Genomic DNA, 21,378 nt, shown 5'->3' with positions numbered 1-21,378 from the left:
CCAAATTTTAAAAAATACTCATATTTTAAAACGCATTTCACTTTCATTTTTCCATTCTCCAAGATCTTATTGACATTAATAGTGGAAATGAGCATGTGAAAATGTACTTAATTTTATGTACGTATCGAGAATCTTATTTTCAATATATATTATAGTGTCCTAAAACTTAGTAGCTGGCAGACACTGGGATATAATTCTTCCAAGTTCCTCATTTAGGTGAGATACGTAAAGTTCAGAAACATTAAGAAATGTTCTGGTTTCCCAGAGAGGTGCTGAGTCAGGATGAACCAAATTATTTTATAGGGGGCTGCACACAGGACAGCTGTTCTGTACATGTGACAGATAAGATCTATAATCTGAAAATTGTCCTTACTAACAAACTTTTATTTGCATAGATGGATGCATAGAATTGGGAGCATACGTTCGAGAGTGTATGTTGTTGAGATTAGCTGTTGTCAGGATTATGTCCACAAGCAAATGCATCAATTAGGACATTATAATTTCACTTAAGAAGACTCATGCTTTCCTAAAAATTGAATTCTGAGAATATTGACCAAAAGCATATACAGACCCTTCAAACCAAATCCTCTTTCTTTAACTTATTATACTGAAGCCTCATGGTAAACTCATATAGAGAACAAAATAGACCTTACAATATATTATTTCATAAATTACATAAAATATTCTGTTATTCAAATACAGAAATGACTCAAAATTGATAACGAGGTCAAAGGAACAACCAAAGTATCTAAAATAGTTTCCAAAACTGTCTGGCCCTTCACATATTCCTCCTAGTTTTCTACATTACATTATAAAGTTCTTACTAAACAGTCCAGTTATGTGAAAAAAAGTTAACATTGTCTTTGACACTTGATATTTACAATAGTGTTATAAAAGTCTTTGTAAGAGAAATAGATGCTGACCAAGCCTTTTTTTTTTATATTATATTTAAGTTTCCTTGTTAAGGGAGACAGGGTCATTTAAACCATATATCATTTCCAAATCTTCAAGCTGATCTTCAAAATATCTTCTGCTTTAGAAGGTAAATTACTGGTTAGAGATCCTTGAGAAGAAAGGACATTTATTTTAAGGCTCTGGTACAACTCGGTTGGTATTTGTCTTTCAAATACACACACACACACACACACACACACACATCTTGTTTGGAGGTCCAGCGCTCCTTATTTTTCTTTTTCAACTTAGACGTATTTCTGAAGTGGAATAAGAGTAGGAGATACATTTTATATGGGAGTTAAAAATCGTTTTACAATTTATGAATCCTGTTTAGACAATCAGGGTAAAATTAATGATTTTATCTACATCTTTGTCCCTCTGGCTCCCTCTTTCCAGCAGATACCCACATTTTCCTGCCCTGTTTATTCCTGGAAGTAGGGGGCCCGAAGCAATAGCTAGAACGGGTCCAGAATTAACAGTAAACGCATAGGCCTGGGCAGACCCTGCAAGAATGGCTGAGGAGGGAGCCAGGGCCAGGGAGAAGTATGCAAAAAGGCCACCCAGGCAGCCTTCAGAAAAAGGATGCAGGAGCAACGCCCTACTGAGAAGTTTCACTTCCGAGCCCGGGTCTTGTGGCTAGAACCCCGGGGCTGCGTTTCCGCAGACCGCGGCCACAGCCGCTCCGCGTGGAAAGCAGGCCCGGGAGCTGCGCGGAGCAAAGAGTGCGAGGAGACTCCGGCTGGCAGAGGCCAGGCAGGGCGGTCCGCAGGCACCCGGGCTCTGGCCACCGCGATGCTGCCGGCGACGCGGAGCAAGGCGGGCGTGAGCCGGGACGCGCCCCGCGGCGGCCCAGCGCCCCCAGGTTGGTGCACGCGCGTCCGGAGAGGCCGGAGGGGGAGGCCACCCGGACGGCTCTGGGGCTTTGCGGAGACCCTAGGCCGCCGGCAGACATTAACCGAACTCGGGCCGCCGAAGCCAACAGGCTCCTGTGAGCAGCGCGTCCGCTTTCTTCCCGCCGCTTGGGGCAGCCCGAGGGTTTTTCTGGCCCCAGGCCTCCTGCTGGGCAATCAGGGATGTCAAGAGGTGGGGAGCTAGCTTCCAGCTCAGCGCTCAGCTCTGGCCCTCGGGATTCTGAAGGTTGGAATTTTCAGAGCTATTGAGACAGAGTCCAATAGTTCGCAAAGTCACTGTGGAACATGTTTCAAAGTTATACATGGGGTGGACATTGTGCTAAGCAGTTAGGACGCCTGATTGGGACATCGGGTGCACAGGTGCATTCCTGGCTTCAAGTTCTAGGTCTGGCTCCTGTCTCCAGAGTTCCTGCTAATGAGGACCCTGGGAGCATGTACGTGATGGCCCAAGTAGTTGGGTTTCTGCCACCCACTTGTGAGACCTGGATTGCGTTCCTGGCTCCCAGCCTCTACCTCTCAAACAAACAAATAAAAATCAAGGCATGCATGAAATTTCTGTAAGCATGTAGTGAAAACACGCTGTTGCAGCGCTGTGGCTTATGCGCCAGGCCTAACAAAGCCCCGGGCTGGTACACTGGCTGCTGGGATGGAGTGTGACGTGCCTAGGAGATAGTTTGCTCTGCGGAGAAACTCCACGGCCAGCTGCCCTGGCCTTCACTAACTGGGACAAAAGACAACCATCCATTTGGTAGAATAAAAACATGGATGAATACATTTTCAAAAGGGCGTGAAATCAGTTGTATTCGATTCTTGTCGAAGTAGTAAAGTACTTGAAAAGCTGGAGTTATGTGATGTTTATTTTGGTATAACACATTTTGAAACCCATGCCTACTGCAAATTTTCCCCGAACTTGAACATACCTTCATGTTTCAAATGCATTTGCAAATCCTGTAATAGTAAAACTGTTCAGTTTTGAAAAATGAAAAAAAAAAAACATGCTTCACTTGGGTATTAAAAATTAGTGAGATGTTCATGGTGAGAAATGCAACAAAAAGTACATTCTGGATGAAGTTCCTTTAATGTGCTAATAGAATTAAACTTTCATAGCCTGTTACTCTTTTAGGTAATGTAATTTTGGCTTAAGCTGTTTCTCTTGACTACTGTATTTTCAATAAATAAATTTAAAAGATTGCTTTTCAGTTAAAATGGGAAGTATATTTGTGATGATGGAAATCAACACGGAAGAACTTAGAGGTCATGAAAGTGTAATGTTAACATTTAAAATATGGAATGTTGACCTTCCTGTAAACTTTTTGTGGCTCCCAGAAGCTAGTTTCTGTAAATAAACCAGCCACGTCTCTCACGTCTTGGGTAGATCACCCCTTGTGTAATTTCAGTGGAATTTAGTAGTTTGGAGTTCAATTTGTTTTAAACTTCTGGATTGAGTATTTATCAAGAAAACAGCTTTTACTTCATTTTATACTTAAGTAACACTTTAATTTCTTATAATGTCTATAATGTGATGTAGAGTGTGATAAGAACCAACTTTTAGGTCATTCCTATTTTTTTGTTTTTTAACTTTTCATGTACTTTTCCCCCATCTCCTTTGGTCCTTTTCGACACCTTATTTATCACTTGCTTCAGTTTCTTATGTGGACAGGACAATGAAATTTTCTTTTAATGACTTGTATTTTGACATTAACTCATGCCCATGTCCTTGGCTGGAGTATCTTCTAAGTGAGCTAGTTCTTATTAATCCTTTTGGTTTGCTTGCTTGCTTTAATGGGGGCATGTTTTAGGGAGACCTCTCACTGCTCTGAGCATGGCATGTTTTTCCCTAGCACTGAAGAGTACAGCTTCCCATGATATGCTAGGGATCAGTTAGTCTAGCTGCTCAATTTTAGAGAAGAGAAAAAACATCCAGTGAGTCATTTGCTGACAGTTCCATAAGCAGTAAATGTTTAAAGATCATCCATTCATCAACTCCCTGACAGCCTGTTATCCCTCCACCAAAGCTGTGCAGTAGTAAGGGTACACAGTTTCCTTCATGTGAAAATATTTCATTCCTAGGAGTAGGTGACTGGCTTGTAAAGACACTATCTGTGGATACTGCCATCAGAGAAAAACTATCAGGACCCACTTGTCCTTTAACTAAAGCAAGAAAGGTATAATACCCAATACTGAAACAAAGTAGAAACTGTGTACATTGAATGAAAACTCAATAGAATGTATTTTCAGAGTACCAGTTGTGACTCAATTTACACATAAATATGTGTGAAACAGTAATTATCAAACTAAATTGTGGTATACTTCAACTTATAAGATGAAGAATCTTTCACTAAAATATTTACAGCTGTATTAAAAAAACACAGGTGAGGACCATTATTTTTACCAATTATATGCACAAAAATTACATCATTTATTTTAAGAGTAAATGGTGTTGCTTAATAACTTGTTACAGTTGTTATTTTATTACTTTATTCATATATTATAGAATATCTTTTGGGGACAGATATGAAATAAAAATACAAAGGGCAGACATTACAGAAGTTATTATTATTATTATTATTTTTTTTTTTTTGACAGGCAGAGTGGACAGTGAGAGAGAGAGACAGAGAGAAAGGTCTTCCTTTGCCGTTGGTTCACCCTCCAATGGCCGCCGCGGCCGGCGCGCTGCGGCCGGCGCACCGTGCTGATCCGATGGCAGGAGCCAGGAGCCAGGTGCTTTTCCTGGTCTCCCATGGGGTGCAGGGCCCAAGCACCTGGGCCATCCTCCACTGCACTCCCTGGCCACAGCAGAGAGCTGGCCTGGAAGAGGGGCAACCGGGACAGAATCTGGCGCCCCAACCGGGACTAGAACCCGGTGTGCCAGCGCCGCTAGGCGGAGGATTAGCCTAGTGAGCCGCGGCGCCGGCCAGAAGTTATTATTTAAAAAGTAACTTGTCCATTGGCTTCATAATTTGTTTTCTGCTTTAAATAAAAAGAATGCTGCCTATGTTTTACACCAGGTGTTGAGATAGTCCAGGTGGTGACAAATACGAGGTATTGCATAGAATCACACTAATCTTATATCTGTTTTTCACTTTGAGAAAAATAATGAGCCTTTTAAAAATTTACCAGTGGATAGAACTTTCTTTGTTATTTCCAAGTGCACTGCACTGAGGTAATCCAGCAAGACAACTTCCTTTGCAGTCATGAAAAGTAATTCATCAATGCTTTGTGGTCTTTTATAAGATTTCCTTCGTGTCTGGTTTATTAAAATAATGTATGTTTTATTATACTCTGTGTCATATTTTCCTTTCTTATAAGCTCCTCTGCCACTTTTCCATATTAGAAGTTCTCTTTGCTTCATTTTTATATGTATTCCACATGATAAAAACAGAATGAAAAGTACAAGAACAGTCTTCTGACTATAGAATGCTGTTTGCAGTATGTCTCGTTACTTCGGTCTGATCCATGCTGTGGGCAAATTCTCATCCTCACGTCTGAATCAATATTCTCATTCCTTTTCAGCCATAAGATCACACCTAACTTTCAGAGGAATAATACAGTGTCAAGACCACTTGAAAGTCTGGCTTTCTTTTTATAGCCACCGTTCATTGTGTTCCTACTTTGAACTCATATGAAGTGGACATGGAATTACCTTGAGAAGCGAGAGCACCATGAGCAAGAGGTTATGTTGATCAGGAGAATTATATAAAAATATGTGATAGTTCATTGTGTTCTTTAATTTATGAAAGTTTTTCTGATTATTAAATTTAGAACTTCTGAGTCACAATATTTTTAGGGGGTGTGGAGAAGCACCAATGTGCGGTATTCTACAAATCACTGGAATAGCAGCTGTAGAATCATCGGTCTTGTTACTGTCTGGAGAATTCCCTAAAGTTTACACAGTTTCTATCAGTTGACAACACTTTATTTAGGCTTAACATTGATAAAGTTAAACATCTCTTTAGTTAAATATATTTTCAGTACAGTTACTGACTTATTAGGTGCTATCAGAGAAAGTCAGTGAGATAAAATTGGAGCAAAATGAGATAATTTCCTTAATTCTCTCATCTCTTTCTCGATACAAACTTGGAACTTTCATTACTCCAAGCACTTCTCTATAGCTCACAGAGCTTTCCTACAGTGGATGCTGTCAATCTATACCCATATAAAATGGGTAAAGCCCTATGACTCATTCAAATTCTCAGACGTACTCACTTAGGCCAAGAATAAGCACTTGATTCAAAGATAGCAAGTCCATTGGCTACATAATGGCCAATGACAACTGTGATTGGGATGATACACATTTGTTGGACTCAACAAAGCTCTTCCCTATTAAAGTAGATATAATAAGATTATTGTTAGTGGAAGGTCAACAACTTATCTGATTTACATAGCTGACAGCTCCTGTGCAAGATGGTTAATTAGAAAGAAGCTGTGATGAGAGAAGAGAGGACTGAAAGAGGGAGCAGTTAGTCTTCTTTTCTGCCTTCCTAGTCTCAGGCCAAGCAGGCACCAGCTGCATTTGTTTGCTGGTCTTGTATGTCCCTCAAATTGCCTTTGATGTTTTTACAATTATTCTCTTTTTGGAAGAAAAAAAGTTGAGGTTAGAGACTCTTTGTTTCTCAAAAACTGCAACTTCTGTCACTGTAAGCTTCTTTTGCTTTTAGAAAGTTGATGTTACTGTTAAAATGTCTGCTTTGTATCTTCCATTGAAATGTAAACAATCTGAGGATGAATCTGTTCCTTTTACGAACGGAGTATGAGTACGTGTAGTGCTCCTCCAGATGAGGATATTTGGAGTTTCTAGGTCTATGATTGAAAGTTGAAAAAAGCCCGTACAGTTATTTTTAAAGATTTATTTATTTATTTATTTGAAAGGCAGAGTTGAGAGAGAGAGAGATCTTCTATCTGTGGTTCACTTACCAGATGGCTGCAGTGACCAGCTGTGGGCCAGGCCCGAAGCCAGGAATTTCATCCATGATCCATGTTTCCCACATGGCTGGTAGAGATTGAGACACTTGGGCCACCTTCTGCTGCCTTCTCAGGCACATTAGCGGGGAGCTGGATCGGAACTGGAGCAATTGGTACATGAACTGGTGCCCATATGGGACTGTTGTCACAGGCATCAGCTTTACCCTCTATGCTCAATGCCAGCCCCTCCCTGCAGTTATTTTTTTTTTTAAGCCTCCAACTGAAGTTCCTAGAGTTGGTGAGGAAATAATTAATTCAAAGCTTAGTATTATAAGAAGTGAGCATTGTTAAAAGTTTGAACTTTATCATCATAAAATTATAACATTAGTATTTTTCCATGTTTTGTTAATAGGACATTTTTTATTTATCTGGAAAACTTATGGTATTTTGGATAGATTTAAAAATGTATTTAGGGGCCGGTGCCTATAGTGCCAGTGTCCCACATGGGCGCCTGGTGGAGTTCTGGCTGCTCTACTTCCTATCCGGCTCTCTGCAATAGCCTGGGAAAGCAGTAGAAGATGACCCAAGTTCTTGGACCCCTGCACCCACGTGGGAGACCCAGAAGAAGCTCCTTACTCCTGTCTTCAGATCAGTGCAGCTCCAGCTCTTGTGGCCATCTGGGTAGTGAACCAACGGATGAAAGACTTCTCTCTATTTCTCTCTCTGTATTTGCCTCTCTTTAAGTCTGCCTTTCAAATAAATAAATAAACCTTTTAAAAAATTTATTTAAACTGACACATACAAAGTGATAATGGTTGTGACATTTATCTTAGAAAAAGAGGAAGAGAGGCTATAAGTATAGCATGATTTACCAGCTACTATCTCAATTCCCCTGGTATATGAAGAAAAATGGCATCATTGTTAGGCCATTTTGAAAACCTTTTTATACAGTATCAGTGGATAAGTATCAATCTGAACTATAAGTATTGTACTTCAGAGGTTATTAGTCCTTGTTAGTCCTTGACCCGCACAATTTTCTGTAGTGAAATAGAAAGGATAATATCCTCATTAAGTTACATATGATATGTTAAGGAGATTAATGATAACATTGGAAAATAATTCAGAATCCACTTTAGGGTTGCTAAACTATAGAGATATGAATAAATAAAGTTCAGGTGTGATCAGTTAAGTGCAGTGATGTAGATGAAGGAATGATATTCAGAATGATTTTTTTTTTTTTTGAAATTTAACACGAAGTGTCATGATGAGTGAAGTGAGAGTTGCAGAAGGGGCTAGCACTGTGGCGTTGGAGGTTAAGCCTCCACCTGTAGTGCCAGCATCCCATATGGATGCCAGTTTGAGACCCGCTGCTCCACTTCCAATCCAGCTCCCTGCTAATGCACCCTGGGAAATCAGTGGAAGCCTGTCCGAGAGCTTGGTCTCCTGTACTCACATTCTCTCTTCCTCTCTCTGTAACTCTGCCTGCCTTTCAAATAAACAAAATGTTGCAGGAGAAGAAGCTGGAAAAGTAATCCAAAACTAAATTGCATGAATCTATGTAGAGTGTCCCATAAAGAGTAGCTCTTGAAGAGTTTTTAAGCGGAGGCATGACATGATTGGTTGTATTTTTGTTCTTAAAAGAGCACAAGAACTGCTACTGGGATAAGAAAGAAGGAAACCATGGAAGCTGGTGAACAATGTGGAGCTTACTGAACAGTAAAATACAAAGGGGGTGTATTTGTTATTAAGAACTTATTACTTACATACAAATTTAGGAACTTATTACTTAAATACTTTTAATGGTACAGTATATATGGTGCCTAAGGAAGACTGAGAAGTGGATGGTTACTCTGAGGCTTGTAGCATGGAAAACTGGGAGGATCCCAAGGCTTTGTTTACTGCAATGGAAGAGATTGAAGGAGCAGGAGAAAACTAGTGGTGCATGAAAGAATATGTTTTCACTTTCTGATACATTGCACTTGAGGGGTGTGAGGAATCATTAGGTTGAGATGTCAGGGATAACACGAGTGGAATGTGGGAAAGGCTATTCAGTCTGGAAATACAAGATTGGGAAAAAATATGGTATTTAAAACTGTGACTGTAACTAATTTGTAGTAGGAAAAGATAGAAAGTAATTTGTAGTAGGAAAAGATGACTTATGATACAGACTGATGGGAATCAGACACGTGAGTGCTGGTAGACAAAGAGTCAGTCCCACTGACTGCATGTCAAAATGACAGTATTTTCAAGTTATTAAATATATCATTAATTTAACCTATTTATTTGTTGCAATAAAGGGGCTAAAAATTAAAATTATGTCTGTGGCTAGTAATTGAGATTTGCATTGTGTTTTCTATTGTAGAACATTACCTTCATCTTTTAGAAAAAATTTCCAGTGAATCCTATTAGAGATTTTATTTCGTTTTTGTGACACATCATTGGTTATATAGCATCAGATTGTTCTCACAAAAATTCTAGTGAAAGTCCCATTTCCTCCAGCAGTGGAGTTAGCACCTCTTTACATTCCTGCAGTGTTATTTCATGATTTACTTAGCATTTTTTTTCTTGAACACTATTTTTCGGGTACTTTTTGGGATTAGGGTTTCTCTCTTCCATATATTACATATTCATATAATTTACTCATATTTTCATTGTGACTTTTGTCAAAATGTGTGAAACCACATTACATAGTGAAGATTTAAACTTTATGTTCCTCATCTCAAATATTTTGGTTAATTTATTTTTGTTAAATTGGTTTTAGGCTTTTGGGCTGGGCCATCAGGAACAATTTTTCTAACTAGCCCACCAAGAGGATCTTCTGTATGTATTACTATTAGGAAGTAAGAGAACCATAAAGGCATTGAACAAGGTGTTGACACCTGGAACACTCTGGTGTTTGAACCCCAAGAATTTCTGGCTCCTGAACCATCTCCTATTTCTTAGATCCATAGCAATAAACAGAGATGCCTTTCATTTCATTGGTAATTAATTTTATTTGTGTATTCATTTGAGGAGAACTAAGTTTGATATGCTAGTAAATCTTTCATTGCATTAACTTGAGGAGAAAAGTTCTAAAAGGTTATTGGTCTCGGAAGGAATATATAATAACTTGTTTTATTTAAGTCAAATGACAAACCTGGAAGCTTCATTTACTTCTGGTACAACCACATGAAGGCTTAACTCTGCGTTAAAAAGATGAGAAGGAAAATCTATTTTGATTAGTTGATACTAAACTGTGTAAAATGTTAAAATAAAGCACTTAATGCTTTTTTTTTTTTCAGATTTATTTGAAAGGCAGAGTTACAGAGAGAGAGAAGTCTTTCATCCACTGGTTCACTCCCCAAATGTCCACAACAGGCAGGGCGGTGCCAGGCAAAAGCTGGGAGCCAGGAGTTTAATCCAGTTATCCCACATGGGTGCAGGGACCCAAGCACTTGCCCCAGCACTTGGGCCATCATCAGATGCTTGCCAAGGCACATTAGCAGGGAGCTGGACGGGAAGTGGAATAGCTGGGACTGGATGCCAGCGTTGTAGGCGATGACCTTACCTGCTACACCACAATACCAGCCCCAACTTAACTGGTTTTTGAAGATAATTAAAGCTTCAATTTTGTTTTCATTTGTGGGATTATAATACTGATATCTATATTCAAGTATGAGATGTTACTTGCTTATTCTATGATTTTTGGACAAGCTACTAAAGTTCTCTAAAATCTGATTTCTTTATATCCGAAATGAATAGCACACATATTTTATAAGGCATCATGATGAAAATGTGTTTTCATATGTATTCTAGAAAGCATGCATAGCAGATGCTTATTAAATGGCAAATATTTTGCTCATGAAATAGTGTTCAAATCTCACTTTTATTAGAAGGAATATGTATGATTCATTTGTTGTACTTTTGGTGTCAATTTCATATGAATCTTAGGAAAAAGAACCCTATAGAATTGTTTTTTCATATTTTCTGATTAATTTTCCCCATTGTTATGTTGAACACTATAATTTCTCAAACACATGTGTCTAAGTATTGAATATAAATTGAGCTTGATGAGATTTATGATCTGTTAGGAAAACAAATTACGTGGTATTACATGTGAAATTGTGTGCTGTCTCCAGAGAAAATAGTTAATGAGCAAAGAAAAGTTAGTAATTTTGAAAATTTAATTCCATTTATACATAATTTTAATAAGGATGCAGCTAATTTTTCACGTCTTTATTTCTTGAAGGAGATGTAGTCCATAACTGTATCATATATCATTCTCTTCCAGACTGAAACAAAAATTAAAACATCACACACAAAATGAGTAGATTATAGTGGAGTTGACTCTAAGATTCTCAATGGCTTTTGAAATAAAGACATTTCAGATGTTATCAAACAAGTAAACGGAGTATCATATATAGTTGTATAGGCAAAGCTTTAGTGATATATTCAAGTTGTTTAAAGGATTTCTGAAGTAATTTTTTGCCTATAGGGTATGAATTGATAAAGTATATAGTGTCTCCCTTAGATCTTTGATGTTCACAGAATAATAGAAATATTCCTCAAAAAAAGTTTTAGTTAATTAGGAAGCATAATTATGGGAAGAAGAAAGGGATAGCTCTCCTATTTCTTTTATGAGGACCCACCTACTGTGATAAAAGTAATTAACAAACATTATGTTTCTGCTTTTCCTCAGGAAAATCTAGAGAATTCATGACATGTCTGCTGTATTGATAGATAGTATTTCATTACTTTATGATCTCTCAGAGTCATTTTCTGATCTGGTGTCTGTAATAGAATCATCATTTACTAGTTGTAAGACCTTAGATAATGCCATCACGAGTCATCTCTATAACTTATGTTTTTCAGTTGGCAAAACATGAAAGAATATGTGGTAATCATCGAGTTTCGGTAATTGATAGTTGACATGGCTGTCGCTGGGTGAGTAGGTGTGTGGCCAAAGGCATCAGTACAAGGAGTGACTCATACTTTTCTTACCTGATAGTCAACAGCTGCAATACTTGAACTCACACTTTCATGCCTTTATTCTTTGGGTACTTTTTGGCCTAAACTGTTTTCTGCAGCATATATGTTTCTTGGAAAAGGTGTTAGTGGTGAATATGCATATTTGAATATTCTTTTGGTTTGAGAAATTCCTTAACTGCAGAATTCTCTCTACTTCTACTATGGTGTGACAGTGACTTGGCTCTTGAACTCATGCATGGCTTTACATCCCAAAGTCATTAAGTAATGGTACTAAGAGGTAGGACACTTAATCAAATTATGGTGTTCAGGAGTGGGCCTAGTCAGCCGTTCTCTTTCTGCTTCCTGTTTCATCATGCAATCCTTTATTCCTCCAACATTTCCATTTGCCGCCCTCACCAGAGGCCAAACCAGTGGGCCACCCAGTCTTGGACCTGAACATCCCAAGACTGTGAGCTGAAAGCCCTTTTCTCATGAATTTAATTTCTTCAGGTATTTCTTTATAGTACAAATCCGCGTACTACAAATTCATTGTTTCACGAATACAACTAGCTATGGGATGTTGTTATCTCAGCCCTGGTAGAGACATAAGTTCCTTTGCAAATGTATCAGCTCTATGATACAGCAGGTAGTTGTTGAGATAATTGTTCTCTCACAAAGTTGTTGAGATAATTGTTCTCCACAAAGTTGTTGAGATAATTGTTCTCTCACAAGAAGATCAATGGCACCGTGCTTACTTTTCTCTAGTGCTGTGCACATCATATTGGAAACAAAGTTCCGATCTTTGGCAGATAGCCACGCTTTGAATGAGTGAGATAAAGGAGAACTTGAAATAGGAATAGAAACTTTAGAGTTACAGAATAGGGGAAATGGCACTGATGGACATACAATTTTTTTTTTTTTTTTTTGACAGGCAGAGTGGACAGAGAGAGAGAGACAGAGAGAAAGGTCTTCCTTTGCTGTTGGTTCACCCTCCAATGGCCACTGCGGCCGGTGTGCTGTGGCCAGTGCACCACGTTGATCCAAAGGCAGTAGCCAGGTGCTTCTCCTGGTCTCCCATGGGGTGCAGGACCCAAGTACCTGGGCCATCCTCCACTGCACTCCCGGGCCACAGCAGAGAGCTGGCCTGGAAGAGGGGCAACCGGGACAGAATCCGGCGCCCCGACTGGGACTAGAACCCGGTGTGCCGGCGCTACAAGGCGGAGGATTAGCCTAGTGAGCCGCAGCACCGGCCCCAATTATTACGTCTTTTAATACCCTTATGATTGATTCCAGTTATTTGTGTGGGATGATGGTGGGATGTGCTACAGGAGATAAGAGGAAATCAGAAAGTGATTCGCTTTAGGAAAAGTAAAGTATAGGAATGAAGTAAAACTAGGAAAGTGAAAAGGGAATGATAAATATAAGAAAATTTTGTGTCTGAATATGTAGCTGATATTTTAAAAAGCATGTGTGCATTTAAACTGATCAATTGATTGTACAGGTATTCATGTTGGATTCTGTGAGCTGATACCAAGTCAATGATGATATAACCTATGCAACACACTCTGTTTAAATATTGGGATTTTATTCATAATAACACTCTGAAATTAAGAGCAATTTAACAACAATGCCTCAAAACTAATTATTTCCATGTGAGAAATGTTTGTCAGTGAAGAACATTTCTAAAACAAACATGTAGACTGTTAAAAATCATCCAATCAAATCAATGTTGAAATATTTTTTCTGCTTAAAACAATAGTAACTGATATAAATGCAAGTAATTTAAACAGAAAATGGCTTTTACATCTTTTAGGCTGACTTAACAGGCCATGTCAAAAACAAAATTAATATGGCAATGACTTTTATCAATTTCATAGATTGGATGCTCTTTATAGGAAAGGGTATCCTCTGTCCTTAGTGCAGTAGAGATAAGCACATAAATAGATACTGGCTTATTAGTTGGTACAAAGAGTGTCATTTGAGTGGCTAATTAAGTTCATGGACAAATAGAACTGGAGACATTTCAGATTGTTTTGTTTCTAGGGTGTTCTGAAAGCCACACTTCTGAGTATCTCCAGAGTTCTCTTATCTACTCTTGGATGACCACCCTAGCTTTGGGCATCTATTTTCAAACTAGTTTACAGAAGATCTTCCTTTGTTATGGGGAAAAATCTTAAAAATTCATGGAGCCTTTAATACAAAGTTAATATTAAGGTATTTCTCAATATTAAATTAACTTTTAATCTGATAAGAAGTACTTTAGTTATTTGTACCAAGATTTCTGTAACCTTTTAATATAGCAGAATATTTACCAATTTAAAACAGAAAAAAGTATAATTAGGATCTAAAAGCAAATGAAATTTAATATCCTCTCTGTGTATCTGGAAGATTAACACACATTATTTATTTCTCTAAGATAAAACATGAACATAATTGAAACTATGTAACAAGGTGAAAAAGGTAGGAAAAAAAACACTGTGCCCATACTTTCTAGTTTTAAGTTTTCTGTTTACCTCTTCAGCTTTGTAGCTTTAATAAATTTAATGTTTGCATATGCACCTTAAGGTTACATTTGTATGGTTATTTGGTGAGGTCTTATTAGTAAATGTTTCAATTTTGCTCTTTCCCTATATAAATTTATTATACAATATTTAAAAAGCATAAGAAATTTTAAAAAATCCACAATGATTTTTTGGGTAAAAGAATAGATAATCCTCCATATGAGACTATTATTATTAATCTCAGGAAAGACTAAATTGTTCTTATTAGCATAGAAACACTTTTCATAGCACTGGATTTGAAGTTGAACAAGCACAGGAGCAAGTTCTAGCTCTGTCACTAATCTTAGTCTTTTGGAAGCTGTGGAACTTGTCTGATACCCAGGAGGCCTTACCTATTGTAATAATCACATTAATTACTTATGACAATACTTTGTTCAAAATAGCAATTTAATAGATTTTTTTCTTAAAAGAAAAACACTGCAGAAATGAATATAGCTTTGATTAGGCTTTTAGAAGTGAGGATGTTGGGTGATAAAGTGTCCTGAAGCCTCCATAATTTTGTGCAAGGGTAATTATTCTTCATTCATTTGTTCTCCAACTGGCTAGTATAGAGCTACTCTGCCAGGTTCAATGGATATACAAAAAGGCTTCCACTCTCATGGACTATATTTATGTGACCTAGGGATGAGAAAGCTGAATAGCTCTACTTAATTTTATTTTCACCCTAACAACATCAGATGACTCAAAAATGGTAAGCTTGCCAAGGTCTGAATAATTCAGTTTATAAGAACTAGTTAGTCGGGGTGAGCAAAAGTTGAGTGTTTTCACTACCTATTGGGGGTGACTCCTGACACATAACTGCTGCTCCAGAAACTCACCACTCATTTCAGAAGGCAGTCATGAGTGCAGTCCCTTGAGACAGTGCTTTGCAAATGTGTTATTCCCACAAGACCTTCCTCAATTTTTGAGTATTCTACTGTTCTCATTTCATTTCACTACCAGAAATGAGAAGCCATTGCCAAATACCATAGATAGAAGGCAACCATACAAACAGATTGAAAATAAAATGATTTTGAAATGATTAGAAGTAGGGAGAGACTCTGGGCATATTCCCTTGGCTCATAGCTTTTGAAAGTGTTGGAATTCCTGAAGTCAAAAGCTCTCCAAACTCAGACACTGCACTGGTGAAAGCCAGAATTGGGAAGCATTCTAGAGGGGCTGATTTTCTATTATTCCTTACCACAGGAGTTTGCACGTGACCCACTGGCTAATATTGTTTACCCAAAGAACATTTCACCTTCCAGGAGTTTGAAAATGAACTATTTAGCACTTACAGGTGCTTGGCATTATGATAATTGCTCTGCAAACTTTATCTTCCTTAATTCTCACAGCAACAAGTTTCACAGGTGGTGTTAGCCACTTGGGGAATCCAGGCACTGAACAGTTAATTATTAGCTTCAGGCCTTGTAGATAATCACTATTTTAGCTTGAATTCAAATCCAGGGCACCAAAGTCTGGCCTCTTATCCACTATATGTCTCTCTGAAATAAACTCATTTCATTTTTACAGAAATATATTATCTACATCCATATCAGAAATTCTTCCTATGTGGACGTTTCTGTTTTTGTAATATGTACAGGAGTATTATTGTAATTATTTTAATAGGAAAAATATGCTGCATAAAAGAGGCTATTGTTACCTGTTTGTGGATTAACATAAAAACCTTCTTTACAAGGGCTGAAACAGACAAGAGTTCCCCTTTGATAATAGTAAGAAATTTAGAAAGTTTTACAGCTTTGTAGATCTTTGGAGGCCAATGAAATAACAGAAAACAAAATGCCTGCAATGTTATGTAGAAAACCAGAGTCTTTAGTGATATCATTAGTTTACATAAATGGTCAAAGCTGTGATACATATGTCATGAAAACATATTGTAAAATGCCAGTCATAAAGAATACTTTGAGGATGCAGGGCTAATGTGCTTCTGTCTTTGCACCCTCTAAGGAATTTTCAACCCCCCACTACCTGACTCTTAGAAAGTTCTTCTAATACACCATGTGCTTTGACTGAATGAGTAACCTAAACAACAATCATCTGAGCTGTTTAATCAGAGTGATGCTACAAACACTGGGTGAAAACAGCAGATCCTACACTGCAACCTCTCTGTTTGCTTGAGAGGACTCTAGGTGAGAGAAAGAGCTAGAGAGGAAAGTGGCATTCAGACGTTTTGGTGGACAAAATAACATTCCTACCCAAACACTCATGTCCTGACCCCTGAACCTTTGATTATGTCAAGTTATCTGCAAAGGGAAATTAAGGTTGCAGAAGGGATTATGGCTGTTCATCAGCTCACCTGGCCATGAGGCAAGCATCACTAGTTGTTCGGGTGGGTCTGATAGATTCACCAGCGTCCACTTTAAGCGGAAAAAAGAGGCACAGGTACCGCAGAAATGGTGGCGTGTAACATCCAAAGGCTTGAAGAAGGAGGCATGAGGCCAAGCGTGAGTCAAGAGCGAGGATGGCTTGGAGGAGCCGGAAAATGCGCGTTAAGTAGATGCGTCCCCAGCGCCTCCTGGGGAGTCGCTCTGCCAGTATCATGAGTTATACCAGTGAAACCCATTTCAAACTTCTGGCTTCCAGAAACTGTAAGATAAATTTGTGTCACTTTAAAGTCGCTAAACTTGTGGTCTTGCAGATTTTTAAAGGCAGGTAGATCCAGCATACTACAGCATGAAGGTCGCAGACAGGACCATAGCCATGAGCCATTGCTACACCATCGGTCTAGCTAACAAAAACTGGATGTAACTCAGAAAAAAATAACCTTTTATAAACTATGAGGAACACATCGATGTTCCCTTTGGGTAGTCATCTTGGCAAGATATATACCTTTTCATTATTATAACATGTCTGTGGAAGTCACGGTTGTTTTTATTACCAAGGAAGATGGCAAAGTCCCATTGTTTATTCACAATCAGTGGTTTTACTGGTTCAGTAATCCTTGTCAACAGTGGTACTGGCCACTGCTGTAGTGACAAGTCATACTAGTGCAAATACATGGACTGCAGCAAGGTACTGATTTTTATAGTGCTTATTTAGCATGAGTGCAAAACGAGAATAACTAGAGTGCAAGATTGTTATGAGGTTAAAATAATTAAAGTTTGTGAGATAGCAGAATGGTCTTTCGTCCATAGTAGGTGTACACAGCATTTAGGTAACCTTTATTATAAGTAGCATCAGTCGTGCCATCATCACTGCTGTACATTGTCAGTAACTGCTGGGTACCAGGCCCTAAGCCAGTTTTACAGGTTTCCTATTTTACCTCTAGGAATTAGTGATCGAGATCTTTATTTTCTAGGTTTATTTATTCATTTTTATTTGTAAGGCAGTACAAAAAAGGACAGGGGGAGATATCTTCCATCAAGCAATTCGCTCTCCAAATGCCTGCCATAACTGGGCTGGGCCAGGATGAAGCCAGGAGCCAGGATCTTAATCTGGGTCTCCCACATGGGTGGCAGGGATTCAACCACTTGGGCCATCACCTGCTGCCCAGGGTGTATTAGCAGGAAGCTTGATTGAAAGCAGAGTAACTGAGACTTGAACCAGGCACTTTGATATAGGATGTGGGCATTCTGTATGGAAGCTTAACCTGATGTTCCACAACACTCACCCCTCCATTTTTTTCAGGTAACTAATGGAGTATAGAAAGTCACTTAACCAAAGTTGAAAGCTTTTAAGTGATGGAGTCAGGACAGCTGCTGAAATGATTTACTATCCATGAACTTGTCTTAGTACTGGATGCTGTGTGACTCCATTAAATCTCTATTTGGTCTTGATGCCTCAAAGATAAGAAGATATTCTGAGAAAGACGACTGACTTAGATGTACAAGTATTATTGCACTGCTTTTGAAAGGTCAATACTATTACTCTGTAACACTGGAAGGAAATTATTGTGACTCTTCTCCTAATGATAAAATTTCAGGTGGACTGTGCTGGTTTGCCCTGTGTGGAACTATATGACATAATTAAGATTACCATCTTATAAGAGTAGTATATGTGCATTATAGAGTATTTGAAGAACATAGAATAATATAAAAATAAAATTATAATTTACCATGGATCTCCACTCAGAAATGAGTACTGATAATATTTGTCTTGAGTTGTATGAGTTTGTGTATATAAGAGCTCATATTGTGTTTATGGCTTTGTAATTTTCATGTAATTTATGCATTCATTCTTGATATATTTTCAGTGTTTCAAATGTCAGATCCTAAAAGCACAGGTACATTTGCCAAACACAGGCATTATGTAAAATTTAGATCATTCTGATTTATAGTCAGTCCTTCATTTTATGGTGCAAAGTTTTTATTGACACTTTACTTCCAAGACAATATTTATATTCTAATCCTTGGTTAAATGAGATTAGAAGATTCTTCAAGCTCAGGTCCTAGTGAAAGTAAACTATGTTGTGTTAAAGTAATTCCATGTAAGTTTGCTTCCTTTTTATGATCTTGATCCCTTTAGGGCATGAATTATGCTTTATAGTCTTTTTATCTCTTAAAATCTGAACAATTGATTTTCAAAAATCATTAAATGGCCGGCACCATGGCGCACTAGGTTAATCCTGCACCTGTGGCACCAGCATCCCATATAGGCGCTGGTTCTAGTCCCAGTTGTGCCTCTTTGAGTCCAGCTCTCTGCTGTGGCCCGGGAAGTCAGTAGAGGCCCCTGTGCCCATGTGGGAGACCAGGAGGAAACTCCTGGCTCCTGGCTTTGGATTAAAGCAGCTCCGGCCGTTGCGACCATTTGGGGAGTGAACCAAAGGAAGGAAGACCTTTCTCTCTCTCTCTTTCTCTCTCTCTCATTGGCTGTAACTCTACCGTCAAATAAATAAAATCTTTAAAAAAAAATCATTAAATGATTATTAGATAAACATAAAGGCATAATTTTTAAGTATAAGGAATTGATTTTATGTATCTTTAATATGGATGATTTTAGTAAACCATCCCTTTGGATTTCAAAAATAACTGATATGAAAAATCCAAATGATGAGTAAAAACTATAAAAATATTAGTCTACGATGGTAACAGAAACATAGGAAGATTGTACCATTAAATCCAAATGAGTTTAAGTATTAAGAATTTTCAAAGAATCAGCTGTAGTTTGTCTCATTATTCATTTGTGTATCTATTAATTTATCTCTATTTTAAATGCCTATTACTTCCTATTTTGATTATAATTGTAAATTACATTAACATAGTCATATCCTCAAGTCAAGTGGTAAACTACATACCATTTTATATTTACAAATTCAGACAAAATGTTTTTATGTATGGAAACTATATTTGGATAGCTATTTAAATGTATTATTTAAATGTAAATAATAGATTCAACAAATGGATTGCTAAAATTAAGAATAAATTTAAAACATTCATTTTTCATGTATTCTTGACAGTATTCCATTTTTAATACAGTCATATTGTGTAGAGCTTCAGTTTTGGATTAAGAATGTCCCCCACATTTTAATGGAAGAAAAGAAAAATATAAACAACTGTAATATTTCTTTCTGATTCTTCATATTCTGAAATACTATTTCTTTGGGCATTCAAATTTTTATGAAACTTATATATAGATCTTATTATACTTTCAAATGTCATGTATTAATGAAAACAAATATTAATGAAAATGTCAAGTGGTACTGTCAAATATTAATAAAATTTCCAATACTTTCTTATCTCAGCTCAAAAAGGAGTTTAGTATTCAATATTGTACAAAGTATCAAGCATAGGTAAAATAATTCAGCATTAATTATATAAAATTTGGCTTTTGTAACCAGGTTACTGCCTGAGTTCTGAATTAGTTTTTTTAATATGAAATCTAAAATGTGGGAATTGAATAGTAAAAAAAAAATCTTTGTAAAAGCATAAAATTGAATACTCTTAAAATTACTTTTATTTAATCAATGTCATAAAATAACCTCAGAAAACATCATGTACTAATATACACTTTTTATAGCTTTGGATAAGCCTCATTAATACAACATTCACTTCAGAATTGCAATACAAATTTTAGAAACATAATTTCAAATATTGTGTCCCCTATTTGTCAGTAGGCATTTTGGCCCTTAACTGACAATCATTTTACTGAATTAAGATTTTGACCAAGTTAATGACTTTATTGAATGGAATCATTCACATTCAGTTCCTTAACAAATAATATTATAGGCCATTTGGAATTTTTTTGCCATAAGAAAGACTAAAATCTGCATTTTCTTTATATCAATGAAAAAAGGAATTATGGCTATAATAATAAACTGTAGCATAAGAAATATTATCAGAATTTAAAAAAAAAAAACTCTATAGTGATTCTCCAGATTAACAGACTTAAGAATTTTCCAGGTGCTTAGTTACATGATTATCCTTTCCTGGACCTCAGTTCCAGAACAGTCAGACTCTAATGAGCTCCCAAAGGAGGATCCGATGCAGGCAGGCCCTTCACCGCATTTCCAGAAGGGGATGGAGTTGATATGGGAGTAATGGAGTTGTTATTGACTTCTGTGACAGAGTGCAGAATGGTTCTAGAACTGCTTGGTGCTTTGATCACTTGCTGTGCTGTGAGCCCTACCCAGAAGTTCTGTTTACCCCGCACACAGGCCCCAGGAGGCCTTGGGGAGCTTCTGCGGCTGGCAAGAGACAGACTCTGCAGGTCTGCTGCTTCCTTTCTTACCAAGAAAAGCTGCAGCGGATGCAGACCTCGGGAGGCTACTTTCTTGCTGGTTTTTCTTGAGTCAAATAAGTAGAAATCCATCCTATTCTTTCAGTGTACACATATTTTCTAGTATCTTGTTTTTCTAAGATACTAAGAACCCCAGTAGGGTGTGAATCGTGGTGCAGTATTCCTGCAGAATGTTTTCCTAAAGGTGTGATCTTAATCAGCTGTGTATTCATAATACGATGCCATGTAGAATTTTGCATATAACAATGCTTGAAAGACTTCAGTGTCAAAGGAATAATCACATGCTTGCCAATGTAATTAAATTGCAAGTTACCATTTTAGAATTAGAAGGTGTGGAGTGTATACATCACATCTTTGGTTTATGTGCTTTCGTAACAGAGGTTAAAAAGCATTCATTTGAGCAATTAAATCTGCCTGAAGTTCATGAAAGA

General features: G+C 37.6%; 1 protein-coding gene across 2 annotated transcripts in view; it reads left to right on the top strand.

Moving 5' to 3' along the window:
* The first annotated feature begins 1,378 nt into the window (after window positions 1-1,378).
* Window positions 1,379-21,378, top strand: part of BANK1 (B cell scaffold protein with ankyrin repeats 1) — a 352,647-nt gene continuing 332,647 nt past the window's right edge. The window contains exon 1 of one of the 2 annotated variants that reach the window (XM_017347389.3): window positions 1,379-1,816. In XM_017347389.3, coding sequence (XP_017202878.3) covers window positions 1,537-1,816 — 280 coding nt within the window. In that variant the 5' untranslated portion in view covers window positions 1,379-1,536. The remainder of the gene's footprint in view (window positions 1,817-21,378) is intronic. The other variant, XM_008267565.4, reaches the window with a different exon arrangement.

This window comes from Oryctolagus cuniculus, chromosome 8 (genome assembly GCF_964237555.1).
Source record: "Oryctolagus cuniculus chromosome 8, mOryCun1.1, whole genome shotgun sequence".
Classification (NCBI taxonomy): domain Eukaryota; kingdom Metazoa; phylum Chordata; class Mammalia; order Lagomorpha; family Leporidae; genus Oryctolagus; species Oryctolagus cuniculus.
This window is presented reverse-complemented; position numbering and strand designations above follow the sequence as displayed.